Source organism: Drosophila sechellia, chromosome 2L (assembly GCF_004382195.2).
Source record: "Drosophila sechellia strain sech25 chromosome 2L, ASM438219v1, whole genome shotgun sequence".
Classification (NCBI taxonomy): domain Eukaryota; kingdom Metazoa; phylum Arthropoda; class Insecta; order Diptera; family Drosophilidae; genus Drosophila; species Drosophila sechellia.
In genome coordinates, this window is record NC_045949.1 from 2,600,451 (window position 1) to 2,621,579 (window position 21,129).

The following is a 21,129-nucleotide window of genomic DNA, read 5'->3' on the forward strand; positions in this document are numbered from 1 at the left end:
GAAGCAGTGCTAGCAACTGCGTTTAAGGCAACAAGGCAACTTCTGGCCCAGTTGGAGTGGCCACACGTTGTATCCTTGCGTAGTATGTACCCATATATATCCACCGACTAACTTCCAGGACAAGGCTCAATTGCCGTGCTGAATGAATGGCGCTGGCTCGGCAGAGTTTTTGATTTTAATTTAGATAAAGTGCGCTATGGAAATCAGTTTCGCTGTAACTTTCCCGTTTATCCGTACTCGAATCGGGCCCAGACAACTAAACACTCCATAAATACAATAACAACAACGGCCGGGTGGTAGTGGGCGGGGCAGATCGGGGGGCGAGCTTAAGGTAAGCTGTAAATTGCACGCTTTCATGTAGATAATTAATCACCGCCAGCTCCAGTTTCGTGGGTAGCGAAACTCTTCCACTGGCCATTGAAGATTTGCTTTTGCGGCGAATGTGAATGTAAACGCGAATGTAAATGCAGTTCCATGCAAATTTATTCCCGATCTTATCCGTATAATTTTAACCCGGCTACACAATGCGAAAGCTGAAGCATTGTGTTGTCCGAGATTTATTGGCGGCGCCATTTTCGGGGGCATCCGCGGAAGTCGAATCAATTATACGCCCTGTTGGCCGCTCGTTGCATGATAGGAAATCGAAATTATTTGATATAAATTAATGCAATTAACCATTCAGCTAAGCGCGTTGAGGGATTAGTATTTTAACAGGGATCAACAGCTGCGGGATCAGATAAAACTGATTGATTAAAACATTCAACGAAAATGGGAGTCTTTAATTTGGTTATTTTGGCAAAGAGCATTGTTAGACCACTTACTTCGATTCAAATCTGCTCGTACATTGACAATTTAGTTTATTCTTGTGCGAAGAAAATGCACTTATAGTAGCAAATCAAATGGAATACCCATTTATCTAAAATAAAATAAATTCATCGGGTGAAGTAAATACATTTATAAAGTATACACTCCTCTCTAGTCTCTGGCTATTGCTGGAAAACAATCAGTTCTCCAGGCAGGAGGACGAAGGCACTCGAAACTCAATCGCCGGAGCAGCTGGGACTGGGAGTGGAAATCTTGGACCTCCACACTTGGCATTGCAAATGGGAAAATATTTAAATGTAACTCAATTTCGAACGCAATATGCGCTTGGGAACCACTCACTTCGTGTCCTTCTGTCGTAATACATGATATTTTGATTTGATTTATTTATAAGTTCAATTTGTGCACATTATTTTTCCAATATTAAGCTTTGATGCGGATGCAGTCGAGGCGACTGCAGTCCGCCGGAAATGCAAACGAAAATCAATTCAATTTGTAGTTGGCAAGCGCAAAGCGAATGCCAAATGAAGATGCCCAATGTGACGATGGGTGCATAAATCCCATCAGAAAGCAGCCGCCAGCTCGATGGAAATGGAAACATGGGCAGCAGTCTTTCACACATCGCAAAAAGTTGTGTCCTTTGCATTAGCAACCTCAAGTTCTTCTTGTCGGGCTGGAAAAGTTGCTGGAAAAATGCAGCAGACGAACAATTGCCGGCGAAAATAAAAGGGAGAGCGAGCGACTTTTCCTTTTTGCGAGCTGTTTCTTCAGTTGCTGCACATAATTACATGAAAAGAAAATTAGTGTCGAGATTCGCCTTGGGCGGCTCTTCAGGTGAAAACTTTTAATGAGCAATTTTCTCACAAATTCCCAAGTGTTGCCGCATTTAATTTTTTAATGAGAGACTTTCTTTCAGCCGCACGGAAAACCGAAAGAGAGTGGCAAAATCCGGCGGCAAGGATTTCCATTTTCATTTCGACCACTTTCCCTTTGGCTTCTCAATCAGTTTCGGCTTCATTTAGGACTCGCATATTTCTTTATCCCATGCGTAATTGGGTGGGTAAGTGGGTGTGGATTTCGAAGTGGTCATGTGTATGGGTGTGGGTGTGGGTGGTGGTGTTACATCTAGGTGTTTGTTTTTATTTATCGGCGGCACAGGGAGAGCTCCCTGACCCATGTTAATGGCCGATTGACACGCCACTTGGCCTTGATGGGGCTTTTAGCACGGCTCGCACTTGACTACTGCTCCAAAAAAAAGAGACTGCTGCTCCACACTTTCGGAGGATAAATGGTGGGGAAAGTGCTCGTTCTCGTCCTCGTCCAGGGGATTCCCACACTCGCCCAACGAGGTGCTAAGCGAGCGTGCTGATTGCTGCCATTTTTGATAAGAAGTCCGCATTATTAAATTCCCTTGCGTTGGTTCCCACCGTTTTGACCAGTTCGGTGATATATGGCTCCAACTCCAATGCCTCATTAACACCAACTACTCCACACCTCGTACGGAAGACAATTTAGGAAGTCATATACAATTAGTTCTGAGACATAAATAACAGCTCATAACTAGAATGCCTACCGAACTAGATATTAATAGGAAATCTTTCCTAAAACATCCCTAAATACAAACTATGATTCAAATCAAATCAAAGCTCAACTTCAAATTATTTTCGACAAACTGCCAAACAAATTGAAAATTCTGCCCGCCTGCACAGCCGGCTTTCTTCATTAAGCTCTGAGCCAAAGAACCAAATCCAAAGATGGCCGACTACACGGGCCTGTTCAGGTGCCACAAGGCGGTGATGATCCTAACCGAGGAGGTCGCACTCGCACCCGCACGCGCACCCGCTCCCGCATCCTGCTGATAGGATGCATCCTGCTGGTCAGGTTTGCTGCCACATAAACAGTAAAATAAAGAGCCATTTGGTGTGCTTTCATATTCATAAATCTGCTGGCCGGCAAAGTAGTTCGACTGCCCACGTCCATAAATCGACATTTCCCAGAACCGAGTGACTTGTGGGTGGCTCCGGACCAGGCCCAAGGACTGACTGGCTCCCGACTAAATCAAGTGTCTGTTCGGTGTCAGTTTAATTGCAAACGTAAATTGGATGCTGTCATTTTCTACGTTTTCATTTGTTCGAAAGTTGCTCGGCCCTCCCAGCATGGCACCCCTGGCTGTTGCCATTGACTTTTGCTGCCATCCGTTCTGACGGACACTTCTGCCAGCTGCTCCAGAATCAGAATCTCAGCTAACAGTTCGAATCTGCCCGGAATGCAAACGTTGCACAAATGCCAGTTTTGTTAATTGGACTCATTTTGGTAGCTGGCAGCTTGTGTATTTTAAATTGGCATTTGTGACATCTAGAAAGGTCGGAGGGTTTTATTCAACATGCAATATTCATCGTACTACCCTGCAGTCCGTGTCCTTTTTCGCCTCCACACTATCTTCCTTCGAGTCGCTCTTGCCGCTGTTCTTCTCGGCGAGGTCCCAGTCGTAGATGAGATCATTGGTGAACTTCAGTCTAAACAGTAAACCCAAGAAGGAGCATCTAATCATCCGATAGTCCGGTTCCTCTTCGAAGCCCAGTTGCCGGGTGTAGCAAATATAGTTGTGGAACTCGCTTGGATAGCCCGCACACAGGCTCTTCGGCGAGATGGACATCTTCATCTCCATGATCACCTCCGCCTTCTGCAACTTGCTGCTGTACAAGAGGCCTTGCCAGGGCAGGCAACCACGCAGAAGGTACATGAGGACGTAGCCCACCGCTTCCAAGTCATCCCGCCGGGACTGCACGACGCCGAACAGTGCATTAACGGAGGCGTAGCGGGCGGTGCCGGCCCACTTTGTGCCGCGCCTTTGGGGAACATGCCTGTTCTCAGTCATGTCCCAGTACTGCTTGGACAGGCCGAAGTCGATGAGGTGGAGCCGGTGTTTGGTCAGGCCAACGCCCATCAGGAAGTTTTCCGGCTTGATGTCGCGGTGCACGAAGCGATGGATGTGCAGGTACTCCAATCGGTCCACCATCTGGTCAGCCAGCATTAGTACAGTCTTCATGGAGAAGCGGCGATGACACATCACGAATAGCTTCTCCAACGAGTGGCCCAGCAACTCCATGACCAGCACGTCGTGCCGCCTGTTTGAGAAGAACTGGTACGTCAACGGGACTCCCATACCATGTCTCAGCAGATTGTACACCGTGGACTCGACGGGCAAGTGCGAATGGCCGGCATTTTTGCGCTCTACCTTGAGAGCTACGTGGAGTTCCGACGCCAGGTGCTTGCCCTCGTAGATGTCTCCGAAGGATCCGGAGCCCAGTTTTCTAATCACGATGATGCTGTTTACGCGGAGCATGGTTTCCAGTTCGTAGTCGTCCATGTCTATTTTTGACAAAAAAAGTGCTAAACTATTATATTGCGAAGCTTTACTGCAATCTGTCACAGTTTTAGCTGACAAGGTTATCGATTAACTTTTATCGATACCGACTATTACCGAGTATTGAGCAATGGGATATTCACCAAATAACTTTGCAAACAGTTCGTGAATAATAAGATTTTATGACAATATATATTTTTTTATTTTCAATATGTTTCAGACTCAGGAATATATGTCAAACCAGGAAATCAGGAAATCAAAACTATCAAAATAAGTCTTGAAAAAGGCATTCAAAATGTCTGGGCAAAAATATAAATGTCGTGTATTCGATTCCCAAGATTTTAGAATAATGCAATCCGAATGCGAGCAGAGGGTAAAACAACTGGAAAAAGATGTTTACGACTGTTGCCGAATGATAAACAATGGCGAAGATGTTGAAGATATCAGCACTGCATGGATAAAGCCCAGGGAAAAGGAAAATAGAGTGTCCTGGGAGTTCGATATGCGTGATTTTCCCATTGAAAATATTTGCATTCAGCTGAAGAATAGTCACATCTATGTTCGGGCCTATTATAAGAACGTGAATATCAAGCAAAAAATTTTAATGCCCCAAAATGTGGATACATCCAAACTTGCGGCGATTCTGACAACCAGCGGAATACTGACCATATCAGTTCCAATTGAATCCCCCATATCTGACAACCAGAAGATGAGGTGTTGAATATGTTTTATTTATTTTTATTTATTATGTTATTCTATAGAAAAAGTATATTTTATTAAATCATAATCACCGCTTTTGGAACTATGGGGTACTGCAGGTTTTCCGGGTGTGATAGATGTAAATTAGTTGAACTGAGCGGGGTTTTGTGGCTTGGAGCTAGGTATCCAGCACATTTCAGACTCCGGCCTAGGGAATAGATTGGGACTCGGATTCATGTTCGCCGCTCTGCGATGGCACATGACACTGGGAACACAGGGGAATATCATAATTTGCGGAGTGGGTCGAAGAAAAGGCGACTGACTCCTGATTTGCTGTTCGGCTCGGAAGGTCTGCAATAGCTCTCGTTTCAGCTCCTCCACAATGCTTTTCGGGCAGAAGGATTCTCTCTCCAAATCAGATACTAGCTTTGGACAACAAAGATCCCCTCGCTTCGCTGATTCTGTAATATCTAGACCTCGCATAGCTGTGAATTTGCTTCCATATTCACCCTGGGACTGGCAAGAATTCGTTAAATTGGGATCGTCATCGGGATAGCAAACCAGTTGCATATTATTTGGCTTGTGGCTGGTGCCTTCTTCATTATTTCCTGACAAGCCACCACTGGAGCATCTACTTATGGAGGACTCTAAGCTTTGAGTTGATGTTTTGGGTGACAAGGTCGATTTGCCAAAAGGTTTAGGATCTGTATTCCAGATCGGTGGTCTTGGAAAGCTTCGTGGATTTTGGCGCGGCCAACTACTTGTTTTTCTTGGGATTACCTCAATTTTCCTATCTTCACCAAATTGAAAATTGTGGCTCTGGGATCTGTGGCACTCACTTCTGTCATCGTTCTTCGTATCCTGATTTTCCCATGTGCAAAGTGATTTCGCACTGCTACCAGAACTGCACATTGACCCACTAATCATACTTTCCGAGCTATTTGTTTTCAAGACTACCTTTTTGGGCACTGATTTCTCGAGGTTAGTATCCCGTTTTAGGCTCGACCTTTTGGTTATATCGCTTTGAAACAAAGTCGGTGGTCTAGAACACATTTCAATAGTGTATGGTTGGCGCAAGCCTGGTCGGGAAGGTCTTGGTTCTGGCCTAGAACTATAGGACTTGGACTGACTGGTTAAGCTCCATTTGGTGACATGGCGATGACGAGGAGGAAGGTGCTCCGAAGAGCTACCAATACTTGCAGGCATTTCGGGTGGCTTGGAACTAGCCTCAATGCTCTTCTTTTTCAAGATTTGCTCTTGCGAATGTATGGATGTTTGAATTCTCGAAGAATTGCTTTCGGAGCTGCTTTGAGTGGAGGAACAACTATTGTGGGTAAAGTGCGAGGAGGAAAACCTGACATTCTTGAATTGGTTTTCCCCACTAGCACTTTCACAAATTATGCTTCCACTACTTTGTCTCGGTTCTGAACGAATTGCTGGCCTGGAACGGCTTGCTTTGGCTTCACCATTATTGCTTTTGCAGGATAAGCCACGATCCTCAACGATTTTTGATGACACTATCCTCGGACTGCCCGTCAAACTCACATCAGTGGCCCGAATCGTTAGGCAGACGTTAATTTCACTTTTTCCGTTGGGATCTCCACTTTTTCCCTCACTATAGAGACTGCAATTTCCACTGGACACGCGATCGAATTCCTTGTAGGAACTCTTCTTAGGCGAATCAGCAGTAGCTCTGAAATATCGACTGTTTCGTTTACTTAATCCCGGATCGTAGTGGTCATAGTCATCGTTATTTACCTTCGACCTTTGGTTGGTGGAGCTTAGAACATTGAACATGGAGTACTGGTGAAAGATCTCGTTATTATTTTTGGGCAGCTGTTTGTTGGTTCCCTTGTAAACAGTGGGATAATGGCATTCCTTCCCCCTTTTTATACCATATTTTTGGTGTTCACTTTCCTGAGAAGGAACTTCCACATTTTCCGACTGCAAAGAGTGATTACTTGCTATGGGAGAGTTTACGGAGTAATCGGGGCTAGGATTACTTATTTGAGCACAGTTTGGGTTTCGCTGTGCTGGCTTACAATTCTTCATCAGTTTAGATTTGCTTCTGAAAATGTTCGACTTTGACAAGCATAGTTTTGACCTCTTAAAAAATCCAGATATTTTCTGCTTCATTGTTTTCCGCTTCCGACCTTTCCCAACATCATAGAGCGATGTTTGCGGCCTAAACGACTTCGGGGCAAAATTATCACATCCCGAATGTGATCTTTTAGATATATATTCCTCTTTTTGGGGATATGTATACCTTCGATGCTTCTTTTTATACGGTATCTCGATAGTGAAAAATATAGATGATGGGGATTGGCCGTTCTCACGAATTTTATGCGGAATTTCTGAACCATCGTTTAGGTCTGTGAAGCGAACAAAGTCAACCGACTTTTTTCTATCTGGCGAAGATTTATAATGACTATGAGTTTTATAACTCTCATATTCCCCATTTGACCTATCGTACTGTCCAACAGATTTAGTTCTTAAGTTTCTATGAGGGTCCCGTGTTTCATTAATAATTTTTTTCGGGAGATATCTGTGGGGAAGTTCTTCTTTAAATATTTTTCTATGGGTACTAGAAATAGAACGTTCTCTATGAGAATTCCCTTGCATAGTAAATCTGTCGTCTTGGCCTTTACTTGGATATTTTTCGTGTTGAGCAGGACGTGAAATATCTTTTAAAATTTTGTCGTATTTTAACGGGTCTTCTCTCCGCTCTCTAACATAGTTGAAACCTTTCCTACGTGGAATTTCCTCTGGATGAATATTTTGTTTATTTCTATCGGATTTAACATGACGAGTTTGGGCTTCTTCATAGGGGGATACCTCAACCTCATTTACTTTAGATTCCCTTTCAGGTTTATAAATTTTAGTTGGATAGTTCGGGGACGGTGTTTTAGAGTAACTTTTGTAGTACTTAGGTTGAGGTTTCGGAAATGGTATCGGCGGTGCTTTACTGGTTTTTTTATAATCTGGGTATTCGTAGTCATGGAATTCTTCATAAGGATTTTTATAGGCATCAGTGGTCGGTTCCTCATAATAATCTCTGTAATTTTTGTAATTTTCAGGGGATTCATCATAGTCATTGTCACTCCCATATTCCGTTGAGTCATGTGGGTAACAATTTGAATCATAGTTGGGTGGTAAAGATCCCGATGCCTGCCTACAATTCTGTTTCATCCTATAAGAGCTAGATCGTAACTGACGAGGAACAGTTCCTCTGAAGTCTCGATGATAATCATCTTGAGTTTGATGTTCAGTAAAGGGATATCTGTAGTACCTTTTAGATTCTCTGTGATGTCTATTTGTTGACCTTGGACCATGGGGGTAGTATTCATTTCTGCCAGCCTCATATTCTTTGTAAGCTCTTGGATCTTCCTGTTGTTTTGTATAATCAGAGGTTGAGACGACTATATGGGGTTTATCATTTTCTAATTCATAAGGTTCATCTGGGTAATTGTTATCAAAGGTTTTCCCAGTCTCAAAGTCTGTATAGTGAATCCTTTTACTCTCATAGTAACCCGTAGAATCGGCCGATGGAGATGGGGAAACTAAACCCATTGCGGCACGACTTCGTCCTGATTTAATTGGTCTATAATGAAAGTGACGACGTCTGTCGGAATAGGCAAAGTTATCTCTTCGCCGGCCAGAAGTTCGCGGCGTATAATTCCCATGATCAAAATTTGAATGTCCGCGAGCATAGAATTTATTGGCTGCTCCAAATGACATCACACTCTGCGTAATTGGATTGGCCAATCCGCCACCGGGAGCTCGTCCTGGATTTGCGTATATATTCGGGTTAGTGGACGATTGCCAAATGTCGTTAATCAACTCACGCTTTCCATTGCAAACGGAGTTCCTTGGCTGCGTAATCTTGTTTTGGTGGTCACGGCACACTCCGCCCGAAATGGTATCGACATTGAAGAACATTAATGTCCGATTCCATTCATCCTCGTCCTTGGAGCTCTCCAAACGGATTAAGCTCTGATTCGTCAGCGTAAATGACATTTTCAGCAGCCACGGAACTCATGCTCCCCAGAGTCGTCATCAAATTGAACTGCAAATTTAATTCATACCGACTGTTTGTTTATGTCACTGTGTCCGATTTTTTGATACTCTTTTCAAATGCTTTAAAGGCTTAACTAAACAGTAGGGTCAGATCTTAAAATCAAGGTAAACACTGCGTCCTGCGACTCATTTTATTATCCCAGCGAATTCCATTAACTTTCGCTTCCTTCGCTGTTTGCAGCTCCCGCATTTAATTGCAGTATAAATGCCTGAAATGGCAAACACAAAGGATGTGCGAACCGGGATGGAAATCTGGATGAGGATGGAATGGTCGTCATTACTTGAAGGGTGCTAGAAAATATGTTTTTAATTGCGGAAATATTTCCATTTCACAAATAGATGCGATAATTATTCAGAATGGCGCGAATTTCCATCACATTAAAGTGCAGACAATGGGGGATAGTAAAATGCAGCTAGCGGATAATGAAAATCGTGTTCAAGTGCGGAAATGCTGAAAATTATTTCAATGAAACACAACTAAGTGCTTTTTAAGTGCCCCCAACGGTGGCACAAACCGAACGGAAATGGACGCAGACGAGAATTGGTTGGGTGTTTGGTCGAGGGGGAGGACTTGGTGACAGGACACGCAGGACTCTTACGGCCCCCGAACTTTATAAAGTGCACTGACAAGCGACAAATGCGTGGTCTAATATGGAAGGAAAGTAAGTGAGTTATTACTTATGTTCTGGCAACTGAATGTTTTTCTGTCTTTATGAGCCAGAAGTAACTGAGAAGGCTTTCGAAACCCGACTAAAATTTACTGGAGCAAACCTCATTTAAAATGGAAACCATTTTGGGTGTTAAAGGAACTGATTTCGTCATACTGGCCTCGGATACCATGATGTCCAAGTCGGGGATGTGGCTGGATGACGGTGAGTAGGCCTCTGATAAGCAGGATAGTAATAAATTATAAATGAGTGTAGAGGTGGAAAGGACCAATCGAATCTCGGGCTGCTGCATGATGTCGACCGCTGGGGACGGTGGAGACTGCCTGCAGTTCTCGGATTTCATCCAACGGAACATGGATCTTTACAAGGTAACCAACGGATACGACTTGACTGTTCGCGGAGCGGTGCACTTCATCCGGAGCCAATTGACCGCCTATCGCAAAAGCAATTGCAACTTCAAAGTGGCGTTGTTGGTGGGAGGATACGATTTGAGCAGCGGTCCCGAGTTGCACTACATGGATTATTTCGGAAATTCGGTTCCCGTCCGGTACGGTGGCCACGGAATCGGCATCAACTTCTGTACTCCTATTATCGAGGAGTTCTACAAGCCGGACATGGATACCCAGGCAGCCTATGATGTTATCAAAAAGTGTGTGATTGAGCTTTATAAGCGATTCGTTATCAACTTGCGCAACTTCGATTTGTTCCTGATAAACAAAGAGGGCATAACCAAGATGAATCGCATCAACCTGGAGTCCTTTAGAGGGGATTTCTTAGCTGGTCCCAAGCGAAGGATATAAAACACAAAATAATAATCCAATTCCTTTATATTTTTTGTAGCTTATCAAAGATTTATTAAATTTGAATGAAAATAATTGTATCAAGTGATATATATACACTACTTCGCTGAATGGCAATCAAAGGGTGTACATTTTCCCAAGTTTTGGCTATACCTTGGTGTCCTTGGTTAGCCCTCGGTAATGATTTAATTTGCGATTTAATAACCCCTAGCTAATAGCCCAACTGACATCGAAAGGTGATATAAATGGTCGCGCTCCTTTTGAAAGTATGCCAGTGAAAGAAAGACACCAAGAACTCAAAATGAAGCTCAGCGAAACCCTGAAAATCGACTATTTCCGAGTGCAGTTGAATGCCTGGCGAATTTGTGGTGCTTTGGATCTCAGCGAGGGTAGGTACTGGAGTTGGTCGATGCTTTTGTGCATCTTGGTGTACCTGCCGACACCCATGCTACTGAGAGGAGTATACAGTTTCGAGGATCCGGTGGAAAATAATTTCAGCTTGAGCCTTACGGTCACTTCGCTGTCCAATCTCATGAAGTTCTGTATGTACGTGGCCCAACTAACGAAGATGGTCGAGGCCCAGAGTCTTATTGGTCAGCTGGATGCCCGGGTTTCTGGCGAGAGCCAGTCTGAGCGTCATAGAAATATGACCGAGCACCTGCTTCGGATGTCCAAGCTGTTCCAGATCACCTACGCTGTAGTCTTCATCATCGCTGCAGTTCCCTTCGTTTTCGAAACTGAGCTAAGCTTGCCCATGCCCATGTGGTTCCCCTTCGACTGGAAGAACTCGTTGGTGGTTTACATCGGAGCTTTGGCTTTCCAGGAGATTGGCTATGTCTTTCAAATTATGCAGTGTTTTGCAGCTGACTCGTTTCCCCCGCTCATACTCTACCTGATCTCCGAGCAATGCCAATTGCTGATCCTGAGAATCTCTGAAATCGGATATGGTTCCAAAACTCTGGAGGAGAACGAACAGGATCTGCTCAACTGCATCCGCGATCAAAATGCGCTGTACAGGTAATCCACCTATCTATCACTACGTATCCAGTTCTGATAATTTCTCTTCCTTCAGATTACTGGATGTGACCAAGAGCCTCATTTCGTATCCCATGATGGTGCAGTTTATGGTTATTGGCATTAACATCGCCATCACCTTATTTGTCCTGATATTTTACGTGGAGACCTTGTACGATCGAATCTATTACCTTTGCTTTCTCTTGGGCATCACCGTGCAGACATACCCACTGTGCTACTATGGAACCATGGTGCAGGAGAGTTTTGCTGACCTCCACTATGCGGTATTCTGCAGCAACTGGGTGGATCAGAGTGCCAGCTACCGTGGACACATGCTCATCCTGGCGGAGCGCACTAAGCGGAAGCAGCTTCTCCTCGCCGGCAACCTGGTGCCCATCCACCTGAGCACCTACGTGGCCTCTTGGAAGGGTGCCTACTCCTTCTTCACCCTGATGGCCGATAGAGATGGCCTGGGTTCTTAGTAGCCCAGTCATTTCACTCACTTTCAATCAAGTAGTACCACTGAACACGAACACGAATATTTTAAAAGTAAACACAAAATATTCACAATAGTGTATCACTTTAATAAAATTTGTTGTTACCATGGCGATGGAAACTATTTTGGGGATCAAGGGACCCGACTTTGTGATGCTCGCATCAGATACAATGCAGGCCAAATCGCTGGTTTTCATGAAAGATGGTAAACTTCCTCTTATTGTATATCTGATATTAGGTACTCATATAATGCCAATAAATTTGTAGACCAATCGAAAATCCACCGACTATCAGACTTCAACATAATGGCCACGGTGGGCGATGGCGGCGATACCATTCAGTTCACGGACTTCATATCCAAAAACTTGCATCTATACAAGATTTCCCACGGATACCATCTGAGTGCCAAGTCAGCTGCCCATTTTACCAGAAAGACACTGGCGGATTATATAAGGACCAACACCAGATACCAGGTGGCAATGCTCCTGGCAGGATACGATGCGGTTGAGGGTCCTGACCTCCACTACATCGACTCCTATGGCGCAGCTCAGTCAATCAATCATGCTGGTCACGGTTGGGGCAGCATGTTCTGTGGCAGCATTCTGCAGAGATACTGGAACTCGAAGCTCAGCCAAGAGGATGCCTACTCGCTGATGAAGAAGTGCGTCCTGGAGATCCAGAGGCGACTGATCATCAACCAGCGGAACTTCGAGGTATATGTGGTGGACAGCAAAGGAATGCGCAAGATGGAGGCCATCAACCCAGGATCACTAAACAAGGAGTCGATTAGCCTGAGTTGGTAAAGGGGAAAGTATTAAAGCCGTGCTCGGCGCAACTCCTATGCTTCATAAAGCATCCTCTAATGCCTAATAATTGTGCAGTTGGTTTTTGGCTAACTTTCACTGTGATGCTCGAACAACTTCCCAGGGATTAGTTGACGTGACCGGTTGGATTTGAGTGACCAGTAGGAAGAGGAGGAGGTGGGCGAGTGGGTATGGTCGACTGCCTCCGTGTATTAGCATATGTGGCCTGCTCTTGTTCTCCATGTGAGCCATCTGTCTGAATGTGTGTGGCACTGTATTTGTTTGTGCAACAATGACAGAAGCTGCACTCAAAAAGAAAAGAAGTCATTTGTACATAAATAAGTATTCTCTGTTGAAAAGGCATAGTCATATAGGCAGAGTCCACTTAAATGGTATCGTTTGACGGAGAAATATCGTTAGATTTGGGTATGAAAACTTGTTGCATGATTTTCCCCAGTGCATGCCTCACATACAGGAAACGTATACGGCTGCGAATCGGAAGCAGAAAAGCCAACATGTCTCTATTTCCCATTTGAACCACAGTCCGTCAGAATGTCGTTGGTTTGGAGGAGTGAGCGGAGTCGCCAGCAAAACTCATAAAAATGAGCACAGATTGCTGCAAAAATGCACTGAATTGTTCGCTGCTTGGCAGAGGTCTCTGAGTTGAGGGTTTTCCGAGCTGTGCTGCCTGCATTTTCCGGGATTTCTATGCTAGCCAGCGGGTTTTGTTTGTCCGCCAGCGTGGCAGTTGCCATTGCTAATTGGCCGCACATGACAAAGTATCGCCGATTGAGTGGATCGCCCACTTGTGGTGATCGGAACCATGAAATGTCAACAGTGACAAAGAAAATGTAGCCAACGAGTTTACCTCAAAGGTACCGGTTTCGGTGTAGTAACTAGCTCCGAAAATTCCCTTTGAAGGGAATATGTATCTAAGCTACGACTTAAATTACTCACTGCTTTATTTTAGAATCAATTTCGACTCTCCATTAACTTTACCGTGCATGCAGAGAGCCAATTTAAATGTTTGTTTTAATTACATTTTTTTGGAACAGCACTTATCAAGCTTAGCACGAAAAACGGATGCCATTAGAAATGAATTAGCATTTATGTATTGGAAAAAAAGTTAGAATAACATTAATTTATCTATCTCGTCATGTAATACATTTTACTGCAAAAACTAATGTAAAAAATCGAATATCAATTATTTTCATGGCTTCCTGTTCATTTTACTTTAAGTTTCCCTGTCGCACAGAGAACTTTTCCGCAGAAAACTTTTGACATGTGAGCGTCTCAAATGAACGCGGCTGTCTAAGGACACCTGTCCCCCTTTTTTCCACCTGAAGCTGTGAAATATATTCACAATGCTGAAGGGGAGCAACTTTGGGGGCTGGTTGGTAATGTGCATGTAACTTCGAGTCACTCCCCCATTGTCTACCCCCCACCATCCATTCCGACCGGCAATTTGTGACGTTTAAGGGCGCAACGAGGCAGCGACTTCCTGACAGGACATTAACTTTCTCGCATCTTCGCAGTCGTGGCTCCATCCGACTGTCTCGCTGTTTTCTGTTTGCTGTTTGCGTGTGACGACTCTGATGATGATTCATGATGATGATCCTTGCAGTTTTCTTCTTCCCTGTCATTTTTCATGGCCCCGGGGGCAGTGGCTTGGGTTAGTTGCCTTTTTCGACAGCCTATTAGTTTTTATTATTTGCTGCAATTAGTTTTTCGGCCTCGGCTGCTCAGCTCCGTCGCTCTCTTATGACATTTTCTCCACATTTTTCAACGGAATGGGCGTCATCTGTTGCCGCCGGCAATGTTTTCCGTTGTGCACTCAAAGAAATACTTGCAATGAAACTAACTAATTTGAACGAAAATTCTATTGTCTGACTTGGAGGACCACGTATTGAATAGAGATGCCTTAGGAGTGAGGTTCCCTTTTGATACAATTTTATTTTTCTCCAAGTGCAGTAGCTGAATCTGCTGTTTTTCTCGCTGCCATTGACAAGAGCCAAACAATGGCCTGCTGGCTGGTATCTATGATAAATTATGGCCAAAAGTCAAAGTCATCAATCAGTGGGCCATGTTTTATTTGCCGCCCGCGGCCGTTTGCCATTTGTTTCTGGCCAAAACCAGAGGCATATGCAGCGCCAGGGGATGGGGTATATATACGGGAGGAGAAGGTCGGGGAGCAGAAGCGAGCAGAGCGGCCAAAAAGGATTAAATATAAATCGCAGACGCGTAGACGGCGGTGGCACAGGTGTCGGTGGCCGGACGACAAGCATTTCGATTTAATTTTCATTAAAATTCAGGCATTAAATATGCAAAGGGTAAACTGCGGCAACAAAGTCCTTCTGCCGGCCGTCCAAGAGCAAAAGCCCATTAAAATTCCTTAAAGACTCTGCCGCCGGGGCCAGGTGACTCCTTTTCATTCTCGAGTGCTTATTAAAATTGCAAAGGTCCAGGATTTGCGGACATTATGATGCGGTGGCTGCGAATTTATGCCGAAACGGTCGACATCAGCTGCGCTTTCGTTTCTCGGCTGTTTAATTATGCATTTTTATCTGGAAGTCGTTGTGGCAAAGGGCAAGCCGTTTTTGTACAAAAAGGTAAAGCGCTTCTACTTTGCGCCACTAGAGTTATGAAAACTGAAAATGTACGGGATAAGCCAGGAATAACCGTACTGGAGCGTGAATAAGCCAATTCTTTCATCTGAGTGACAGATATCCGGCAACGTTGCGTATACGCAACTTGTGATTGAAAGCACCACTGCCACGTGTTCCTGTATCGATTTGCTGCCTCCTGGATTTGGGTATTGATGTCGTCACCAGAAGCATCGCCCGTGAGTCCTGACAATTGACAACTAAAGTTGCATTTAGGAGCAATGGCAATCCTTCCTAACATTTTTCCAACCACCAGAGCCTCAGGATTACTGAAATAAAGAGAAAGAGATGGAGGTTTTAGTTATGCAGGGTAAAGCCTTGGGGAAATTAGCGAAAAAGGTAAATGTTTACGGAAGCATTCGTTCGAACAGCTTTTTTCGGCACGCAGTTTATAGCACCCAGTTACATCATTAAGGAAAACCTTAAAAGAACATTGTAAAAAGGTAAAACATGCTTCTGATAGGGTTTTCATTTAATTCGTTTGATTTATTTTTTATTTTAGATGTGCTTTAAAACTTCTGATTTTAAGGCTTACCCTACTGGTTAATCCGGAGTGCCCTAGAAAGATTCTATTCCCATGGGATTACAAATTACAACATGCATTCAGCCGCCGATAAACGGCCTATAAATCAGCCAGTTGGCCAGCGATCGCGTCAATATTCGGCTCTTATGCAACCAATTTTATTTCGTTTCACTCGACGGACATAAATCACGGCTCCTGATGGCTGAAGCGGCGGGAAATTGGGTGAGGAGATGCCGTTTCTGCAACAAAATGTGCCCGGAATTAAACACCAGCGATGGCATAATTTATGGGGACGCCGAATTCCGGGCTCGCGATGCCCGGAGACAGATGTGACATCAGCAATGACCATCGGGACATTAATACGGCCCTCCAGGCGTGATGCCAATGGATTGCCAACTGGAAACTGAAGAGCACTCCGCTGTGCCATCTTGAGCAACTCAGCAGGAGGCTTACTATGGGACCCTAGTTTTAGATACTCATTTTAATTGGTTGTGAAATACAAAAAACAATTAACCTGCCAGGATAAACACGCTGAAATATTTTCTCACCACAGTCAGTAGTCGATCCTTTGCGACAGTTGTAAGCCAGCATTTCAGTCGACCATTGTTCGGCGAAAGAGTTGGTGTGTATCCATGCGATGGAGTCCCTTTCGTGCATCCATTGCTGGAACATCCTTGTTGATAATCCTTTTGCCTGGGCACTGCCACGCACTGCAGTCGAATGAAAGAGGGAAAAATTCAGTGGGGCGGCATATAAAAACTTTTCAGCATTTGTCAGAGTCAGAGGATTTGTTTGCCTTTGGGGCTGGCCAAAGCCAACATCCTGCCAGCATTCCGAAGCCTGCTCCTGCCAAGGATAGCTGCCCCCATCTCGACTGTTTCTTGTGTGTTTGTTTATTTTGCTCGTTCGTCCCACTATTTGTTTTCTTTCCAATTTTGTAATTTCAAACTTTTTCTATTGATTTCTTGGCACGCATGAACACCTCGAGCAGAAACGACAGCCAGCCAAGTTGCCAAGTTTCCCCGAGGGCGGCTGCGTATGGGTGGGGATTCAATTTAAGTTGCGGGGACTCCCCCCATGATGACCATGCGTGGCAGGAGTGCACACACAGGAAAAGAAAGGAGTCCATAAAAATACTGAAAAGAAACGAGGGATAAGAAAACCGACCGGCAGTGGCAAAAGTTTCCAATGCACTTAACACTCTGTTCCGAAGGATGCAATCGAGGAAAAAACTGTCAGTGGCATTGGCAACACATTTATTAATGTGTCAATCGGATTGAAGACTTTCCAAGCCAACGGGAAACGATAAAGTTTTTAGACAGAAAGAGATCCGTGGCTGGGATTACGGTTACGCTGTTGCGACAAATTATAAAAAATGCTCTTGGTCAGTTTTCCGTTTTGGGATAATAAAGGAAATACACTTCCTCTCGTTTCTTTGTAGTTAGGGAAAAATCTTGATAATGATTGGGAAAGTATAACTTTTAGAACAAAAGGTTAAAGCTGCTTTTAATCTGTTGCCCGATACCTGGCCCGTTTTAATCAATTCTCCAGCGAAAATGGAAACATTAGGAGCCACAAAATGATTACATGACCCGTCCCCGAATCCCAGACCCCGAAACCCATTCCCATTTCCATTTCCCCTTTCAATTGCCGGTCGCAAAGGAATTGTAATTATTCGAATTGTTACTCGTCGCTTGCCTAATGACTATTAGCTAAATGAAAACATTGCGTGCCGGCGACATTTTATTCGAGTGCACCACCGCACAGCGCCAAAACCACCCGAAAACCACCCAAAATCCACCCGCTCCACCGCGAGCTTTATTTGCTATATTTCATGCCTGCCTGCACTTATCTCCGATTGTCCATCGGTGGGTGTCGTTGGCTTTTGGGGGTCTGGAACCAGCGACTCTCCGGCTGTAATCTAATTTGCCGGCGCTTCGATTCCACTTTATGTTCTAATTACTTGCACAACACAAAAACGCCATTTCAATTTGAATTAGAATGAGTGGGCACCGCCAGCCGCCGGCTGCGGAGGAAGATACGCCCCCCGTTTCGGCCCCATCCCGATAACGGTTAAACCTTTATCCTGGCCACAGTTGGCGCCACAACTTTTAATTACAGCGGCACAAAATTGCAGATGCACTGCCGCGGTCTACGTTCCTTGGCCCCACTTTTCAGCTCCATTCCAATTCCTATTCCAATTCGCATTCGTTTTTGTAGTCCTGTTGCCGCTCCAAGTCCCCAAACCGAAGCCCCAAAGCAATGGCCGTGGCAATGGCAAATCCAAAAAGCATATTAATTGCGCACTGCGTAGACGTCGCCTGTAATGGCCTATAATCGATTTAAGCACGGGCATTATGTGGGCTCGGGTCTAAATTGCAATTTCGTGTATTACAAATGGGCTATCGGAATACTAGTAGCTACACTCGAAAGTATCGAGCTGGAAAATACAAAATACAAACTATAAAAAGGCTTAAAAGTAAGGTAAGTATAGTAATTTTTTATTGATATATTACCCTTAAGCAAATTTTTCACATTTTGTTGAGATTTTAGGCATAAGTAAATTTATTTTCGAAATATAGGCTGTACGAAGCCAATGAAATCTAAATCAACTAAGCTCAGTAGCTATTTTTGCCATGTTCTCTGCACTAACGAAAGCCCAATCGATATTTTCCTATTGGACCACCATCTTGACTGAATATCCTTGTTTATTTGGTTATCCGTCATGAAGTTTCCTTCCAATTAGAAGCTGTGGCGCGTGGCAATTGACCATCAAAATCAGTCTGACTGCAAAGACAGTGGCCCCCAATTTGCATGCTTGAAGGGTTGACTGCTTGCCAGGTTGATGGGCTGATGGGTGGCTGGCTAGTGGTTCCCTCTGATATATGGAGTAAACCACCCAGGGCTCGTTATTGTTGCCGCTGGCTTCGCCGTCAATTGCAGCTGGCGGTGGTGGCTGCACCACAAAATTCAACGCAATTTGTAAAATGAAATCGATTCAATTGATTGTTGACTTCGACGAACACACATCCACACCCACTCTCACACCCATGCCCATGCCCATGCCCACATCCCTGCTCCCTGGATTGTATAACCCGCACTGGCAGGTCGGCAGGACCATCGTAGTGCAGGAGGCGATGGTGACAGGTGTCTGGGGGTGGACGTGTTCATATCCTTGTCGTCCTGCCGTTTGTGTGTGCACACACATATGTATTTGTACATACGGCACACAGTAAGCTCACGAGCGTGTGTGTGTGCACTGCACTTTGCTTGATTAAATTTCAATATTTACTAAAATGTCGCCGAACTCTTTCTGACAGCTCTGTAAATTTCATAACCGGAATCGACATAAAATATGGTCAACTGGGTGTAAATATAAGCTTGACAAGCGCATAAGTTGACTGAAATGCCACGCTTTTTTCATCCAACGCCTTTGTTGCTGGTAATTTGTTATAGTTTGTCATGTGCTTACAGCAACAAATGGGCTATAATGGGTTATTTCCATCTAGATTTCATGGCTAACTGATATGCGGGCTTTGTGAGCGCATCAGATGGCCAAAGCAATTACTCAGCGTAGTGAAAGACAGGATTAACGTTTTGCTTTTGCCAATCAGAGTGATTCATTTGCATTCATAATTCCGAATAAAAAAAAAAAAACTAAATGAAGACATATTTCATCTGCTATTATTTACGTATTGGCTGATTGATGAATATCGAGCAATTAAAACCTGGGCCATTCTTCGGCATTATGTAAATTAAGGAATATTAAGCCAAATGTATTAAGATTACGATCTCGTTTTGCTTTTCCTGTCATAATGATTCATTTGATATCATTTTTTCGAATAACAAATACACCTGGAGTAAACAAAGAAAGGCTTTTCAAATGGATTCCGTGATCAAAAGGTTTAAGGCGCTAAACCACGTGGATAACTACAATGAGTACGTCCATGAGATGAGAGGTTATCCATTAATAATTTGTTAATGTGCCATTTTCAGAAATGACGCAAGATTTGCTGGGGTCACGTTGAAGGAAGGGCCGGCAGCTAAAATATCCAGTTTGGATAAACTTTTTGAAGAACTCAAAATAAATGAAGGAAGTTCTGCAAAAGAAGACTTCACGGAGCCAATACAGAAGGAGGGTTACCTTTATAAGGATTACTTTAACAAGAGTCCCATCGAATTCCCGTGGGAGAAGGCCTATGAGAAGGGCAGTTCCCTGGGACCCGACTTTTACATCGACTACGAGAACGTCTTCGAGAATGTGGCCAACCTTGCCGAAATAGAAGATAAACTGGAGTTGCACTTCAGACCCTTCACCTGTGTAATGGACTTCAACTGCCGTTTCAGTATGTACGAACTGTGCCTGCTGTTGGCCGAATCCCGATTCGATCCGGGTAGCCATCCCGCCGTGGTTGTGAAGATCACCGATCCCTCTGCCCAGGTGAAGATCCATGCGGGCGGAAAGATTTCCTCCACCGCCTTGAACGCCGATTCAGCCAGGACTGGTCTTTTCAAGGTGATCAGGATTCTGCAGGATCTCGACTACAAGGTGGTGATCAAGAACTTCAGCAAGAACATCGTGAATGCCTCCTTTAGCATGCCATTCAAAATCGATGTGGATCTGATGAGCCGCCGCCATGTGATGGAGGTGACCCAGAACAGGAGCCGGCGACCCTTCGTCACATACACCACCGAAAATTTGGGCGTAAGATTTGCCGTCTTTCCCACAGGATTCGTTTTGGTCCTTTACTCGACCAGTCACTGCGAGACACGTGAGGCTATAGCCAACTTCCTGCCGATCCTGGCCAAACTCAAGAATGGATATCCTACGGCAGAGGAGAAACTGGGACAACTGGTGGGGGATATTTCCTACAAGTTGCTTTGGGAAAAGCAATTGGAGGATGACAAGGAAGGAATGTTGCTTTATTCTTAAAATAATAATATTACCTTTAAACTTGTGCCTTGACTTTTTAAAACAAAAAGGAAAACAAAATTCAACGAAATTCAGATGTCATAATGTACTTTTAATCGAAATGGAGATTGCCAGATACCGCGTATCCTGTTATCGCTTTGTTTCGTTCTGCGAAGTGCTGCGAGCATTTGTCATAAACCAAAGTTCCGCACGTGCCCTGTTTACACTCGCCAGCAAAGTTGGGCAACTTGTTTAAATACGTGATTTATTCGCCCGCCAGCTGCTG

General features: G+C 44.3%; 7 protein-coding genes across 9 annotated transcripts; 5 read left to right on the top strand and 2 right to left on the bottom strand.

Annotated features, from left to right (window-relative positions):
• Positions 1–3,132: 3,132 nt before the first annotated feature.
• On the bottom strand, positions 3,133–4,236 carry LOC6613126 (casein kinase I). Its single transcript, XM_002037571.2, has one exon. It carries the CDS (start codon positions 4,190–4,192, stop codon positions 3,215–3,217), a length of 978 nt encoding a protein of 325 aa, XP_002037607.1. The 5' UTR covers positions 4,193–4,236; the 3' UTR covers positions 3,133–3,214.
• A 179-nt stretch (positions 4,237–4,415) lies between these two features.
• LOC116803589 lies at positions 4,416–4,936 on the top strand. Its single transcript, XM_032727521.1, has one exon. It carries the CDS (start codon positions 4,485–4,487, stop codon positions 4,908–4,910), a length of 426 nt encoding a protein of 141 aa, XP_032583412.1. The 5' UTR covers positions 4,416–4,484; the 3' UTR covers positions 4,911–4,936.
• Positions 4,900–9,014, bottom strand: LOC6613127. Its single transcript, XM_032727520.1, has 2 exons — positions 8,734–9,014; positions 4,900–8,673 (listed from the first exon to the last, which is right to left on the bottom strand). Exons 1-2 carry the CDS (start codon positions 8,903–8,905, stop codon positions 5,033–5,035), a joined length of 3,813 nt encoding a protein of 1,270 aa, XP_032583411.1. The 5' UTR covers positions 8,906–9,014; the 3' UTR covers positions 4,900–5,032.
• Positions 9,015–9,564: 550 nt separating this feature from the next.
• Positions 9,565–10,470, top strand: LOC6613128 (probable proteasome subunit beta type-2). 2 transcript variants are annotated; one of them, XM_032722893.1, is made up of 3 exons: positions 9,565–9,627; positions 9,687–9,837; positions 9,889–10,433. In XM_032722893.1, the coding sequence occupies exons 2-3, from the start codon at positions 9,747–9,749 to the stop codon at positions 10,431–10,433; spliced, it is 636 nt and encodes a 211-aa protein (XP_032578784.1). In that variant the 5' UTR covers positions 9,565–9,627; positions 9,687–9,746. The 2 variants fall into 2 exon arrangements, with proteins under 2 accessions (XP_032578784.1, XP_002037609.1); XM_002037573.2 differs by lacking the exon at positions 9,565–9,627 and having other exon boundaries at positions 9,747–9,837; positions 9,889–10,470.
• A 218-nt stretch (positions 10,471–10,688) lies between these two features.
• LOC6613129 (odorant receptor 23a) lies at positions 10,689–12,053 on the top strand. 2 transcript variants are annotated; one of them, XM_032727543.1, is made up of 3 exons: positions 10,690–10,822; positions 11,297–11,450; positions 11,506–12,053. In XM_032727543.1, exons 1-3 carry the CDS (start codon positions 10,702–10,704, stop codon positions 11,927–11,929), a joined length of 699 nt encoding a protein of 232 aa, XP_032583434.1. In that variant the 5' UTR covers positions 10,690–10,701; the 3' UTR covers positions 11,930–12,053. The 2 variants fall into 2 exon arrangements, with proteins under 2 accessions (XP_002037610.2, XP_032583434.1); XM_002037574.2 differs by having other exon boundaries at positions 10,689–11,450.
• Positions 12,051–13,005, top strand: LOC6613130 (probable proteasome subunit beta type-2). Its single transcript, XM_002037575.2, has 2 exons — positions 12,051–12,147; positions 12,210–13,005. The coding sequence occupies exons 1-2, from the start codon at positions 12,051–12,053 to the stop codon at positions 12,743–12,745; spliced, it is 633 nt and encodes a 210-aa protein (XP_002037611.1). The 3' UTR covers positions 12,746–13,005.
• A 6,754-nt stretch (positions 13,006–19,759) lies between these two features.
• Positions 19,760–20,915, top strand: LOC6613131. The gene is made up of 2 exons (XM_002037576.2): positions 19,760–19,870; positions 19,928–20,915. The coding sequence occupies exons 1-2, from the start codon at positions 19,815–19,817 to the stop codon at positions 20,862–20,864; spliced, it is 993 nt and encodes a 330-aa protein (XP_002037612.1). The 5' UTR covers positions 19,760–19,814; the 3' UTR covers positions 20,865–20,915.
• The last annotated feature ends 214 nt before the right edge of the window (positions 20,916–21,129 follow it).

Bases quoted from the DNA above. Each gene is read 5' to 3' on its own strand.
- LOC6613126 (XM_002037571.2), bottom strand. From the start codon at position 4,192: ATGGACGACTACGAACTGGAAACCATGCTCCGCGTAAACAGCATCATC.
- LOC116803589 (XM_032727521.1), top strand. From the start codon at position 4,485: ATGTCTGGGCAAAAATATAAATGTCGTGTATTCGATTCCCAAGATTTT.
- LOC6613127 (XM_032727520.1), bottom strand. From the start codon at position 8,905: ATGTCATTTACGCTGACGAATCAGAGCTTAATCCGTTTGGAGAGCTCC. The intron at 8,674-8,733 runs GTGAGTTGATTA...ACGCAAATCCAG, and splicing joins CTCCGTTTGCAATGGAAAGC to GACGAGCTCCCGGTGGCGGA.
- LOC6613128 (XM_032722893.1), top strand. From the start codon at position 9,747: ATGGAAACCATTTTGGGTGTTAAAGGAACTGATTTCGTCATACTGGCC. The intron at 9,838-9,888 runs GTGAGTAGGCCT...AAATGAGTGTAG, and splicing joins GGGGATGTGGCTGGATGACG to AGGTGGAAAGGACCAATCGA.
- LOC6613129 (XM_002037574.2), top strand. From the start codon at position 10,702: ATGCCAGTGAAAGAAAGACACCAAGAACTCAAAATGAAGCTCAGCGAA. The intron at 11,451-11,505 runs GTAATCCACCTA...CTCTTCCTTCAG, and splicing joins GATCAAAATGCGCTGTACAG to ATTACTGGATGTGACCAAGA.
- LOC6613130 (XM_002037575.2), top strand. From the start codon at position 12,051: ATGGCGATGGAAACTATTTTGGGGATCAAGGGACCCGACTTTGTGATG. The intron at 12,148-12,209 runs GTAAACTTCCTC...ATAAATTTGTAG, and splicing joins GCTGGTTTTCATGAAAGATG to ACCAATCGAAAATCCACCGA.
- LOC6613131 (XM_002037576.2), top strand. From the start codon at position 19,815: ATGGATTCCGTGATCAAAAGGTTTAAGGCGCTAAACCACGTGGATAAC. The intron at 19,871-19,927 runs GTACGTCCATGA...TGCCATTTTCAG, and splicing joins CACGTGGATAACTACAATGA to AAATGACGCAAGATTTGCTG.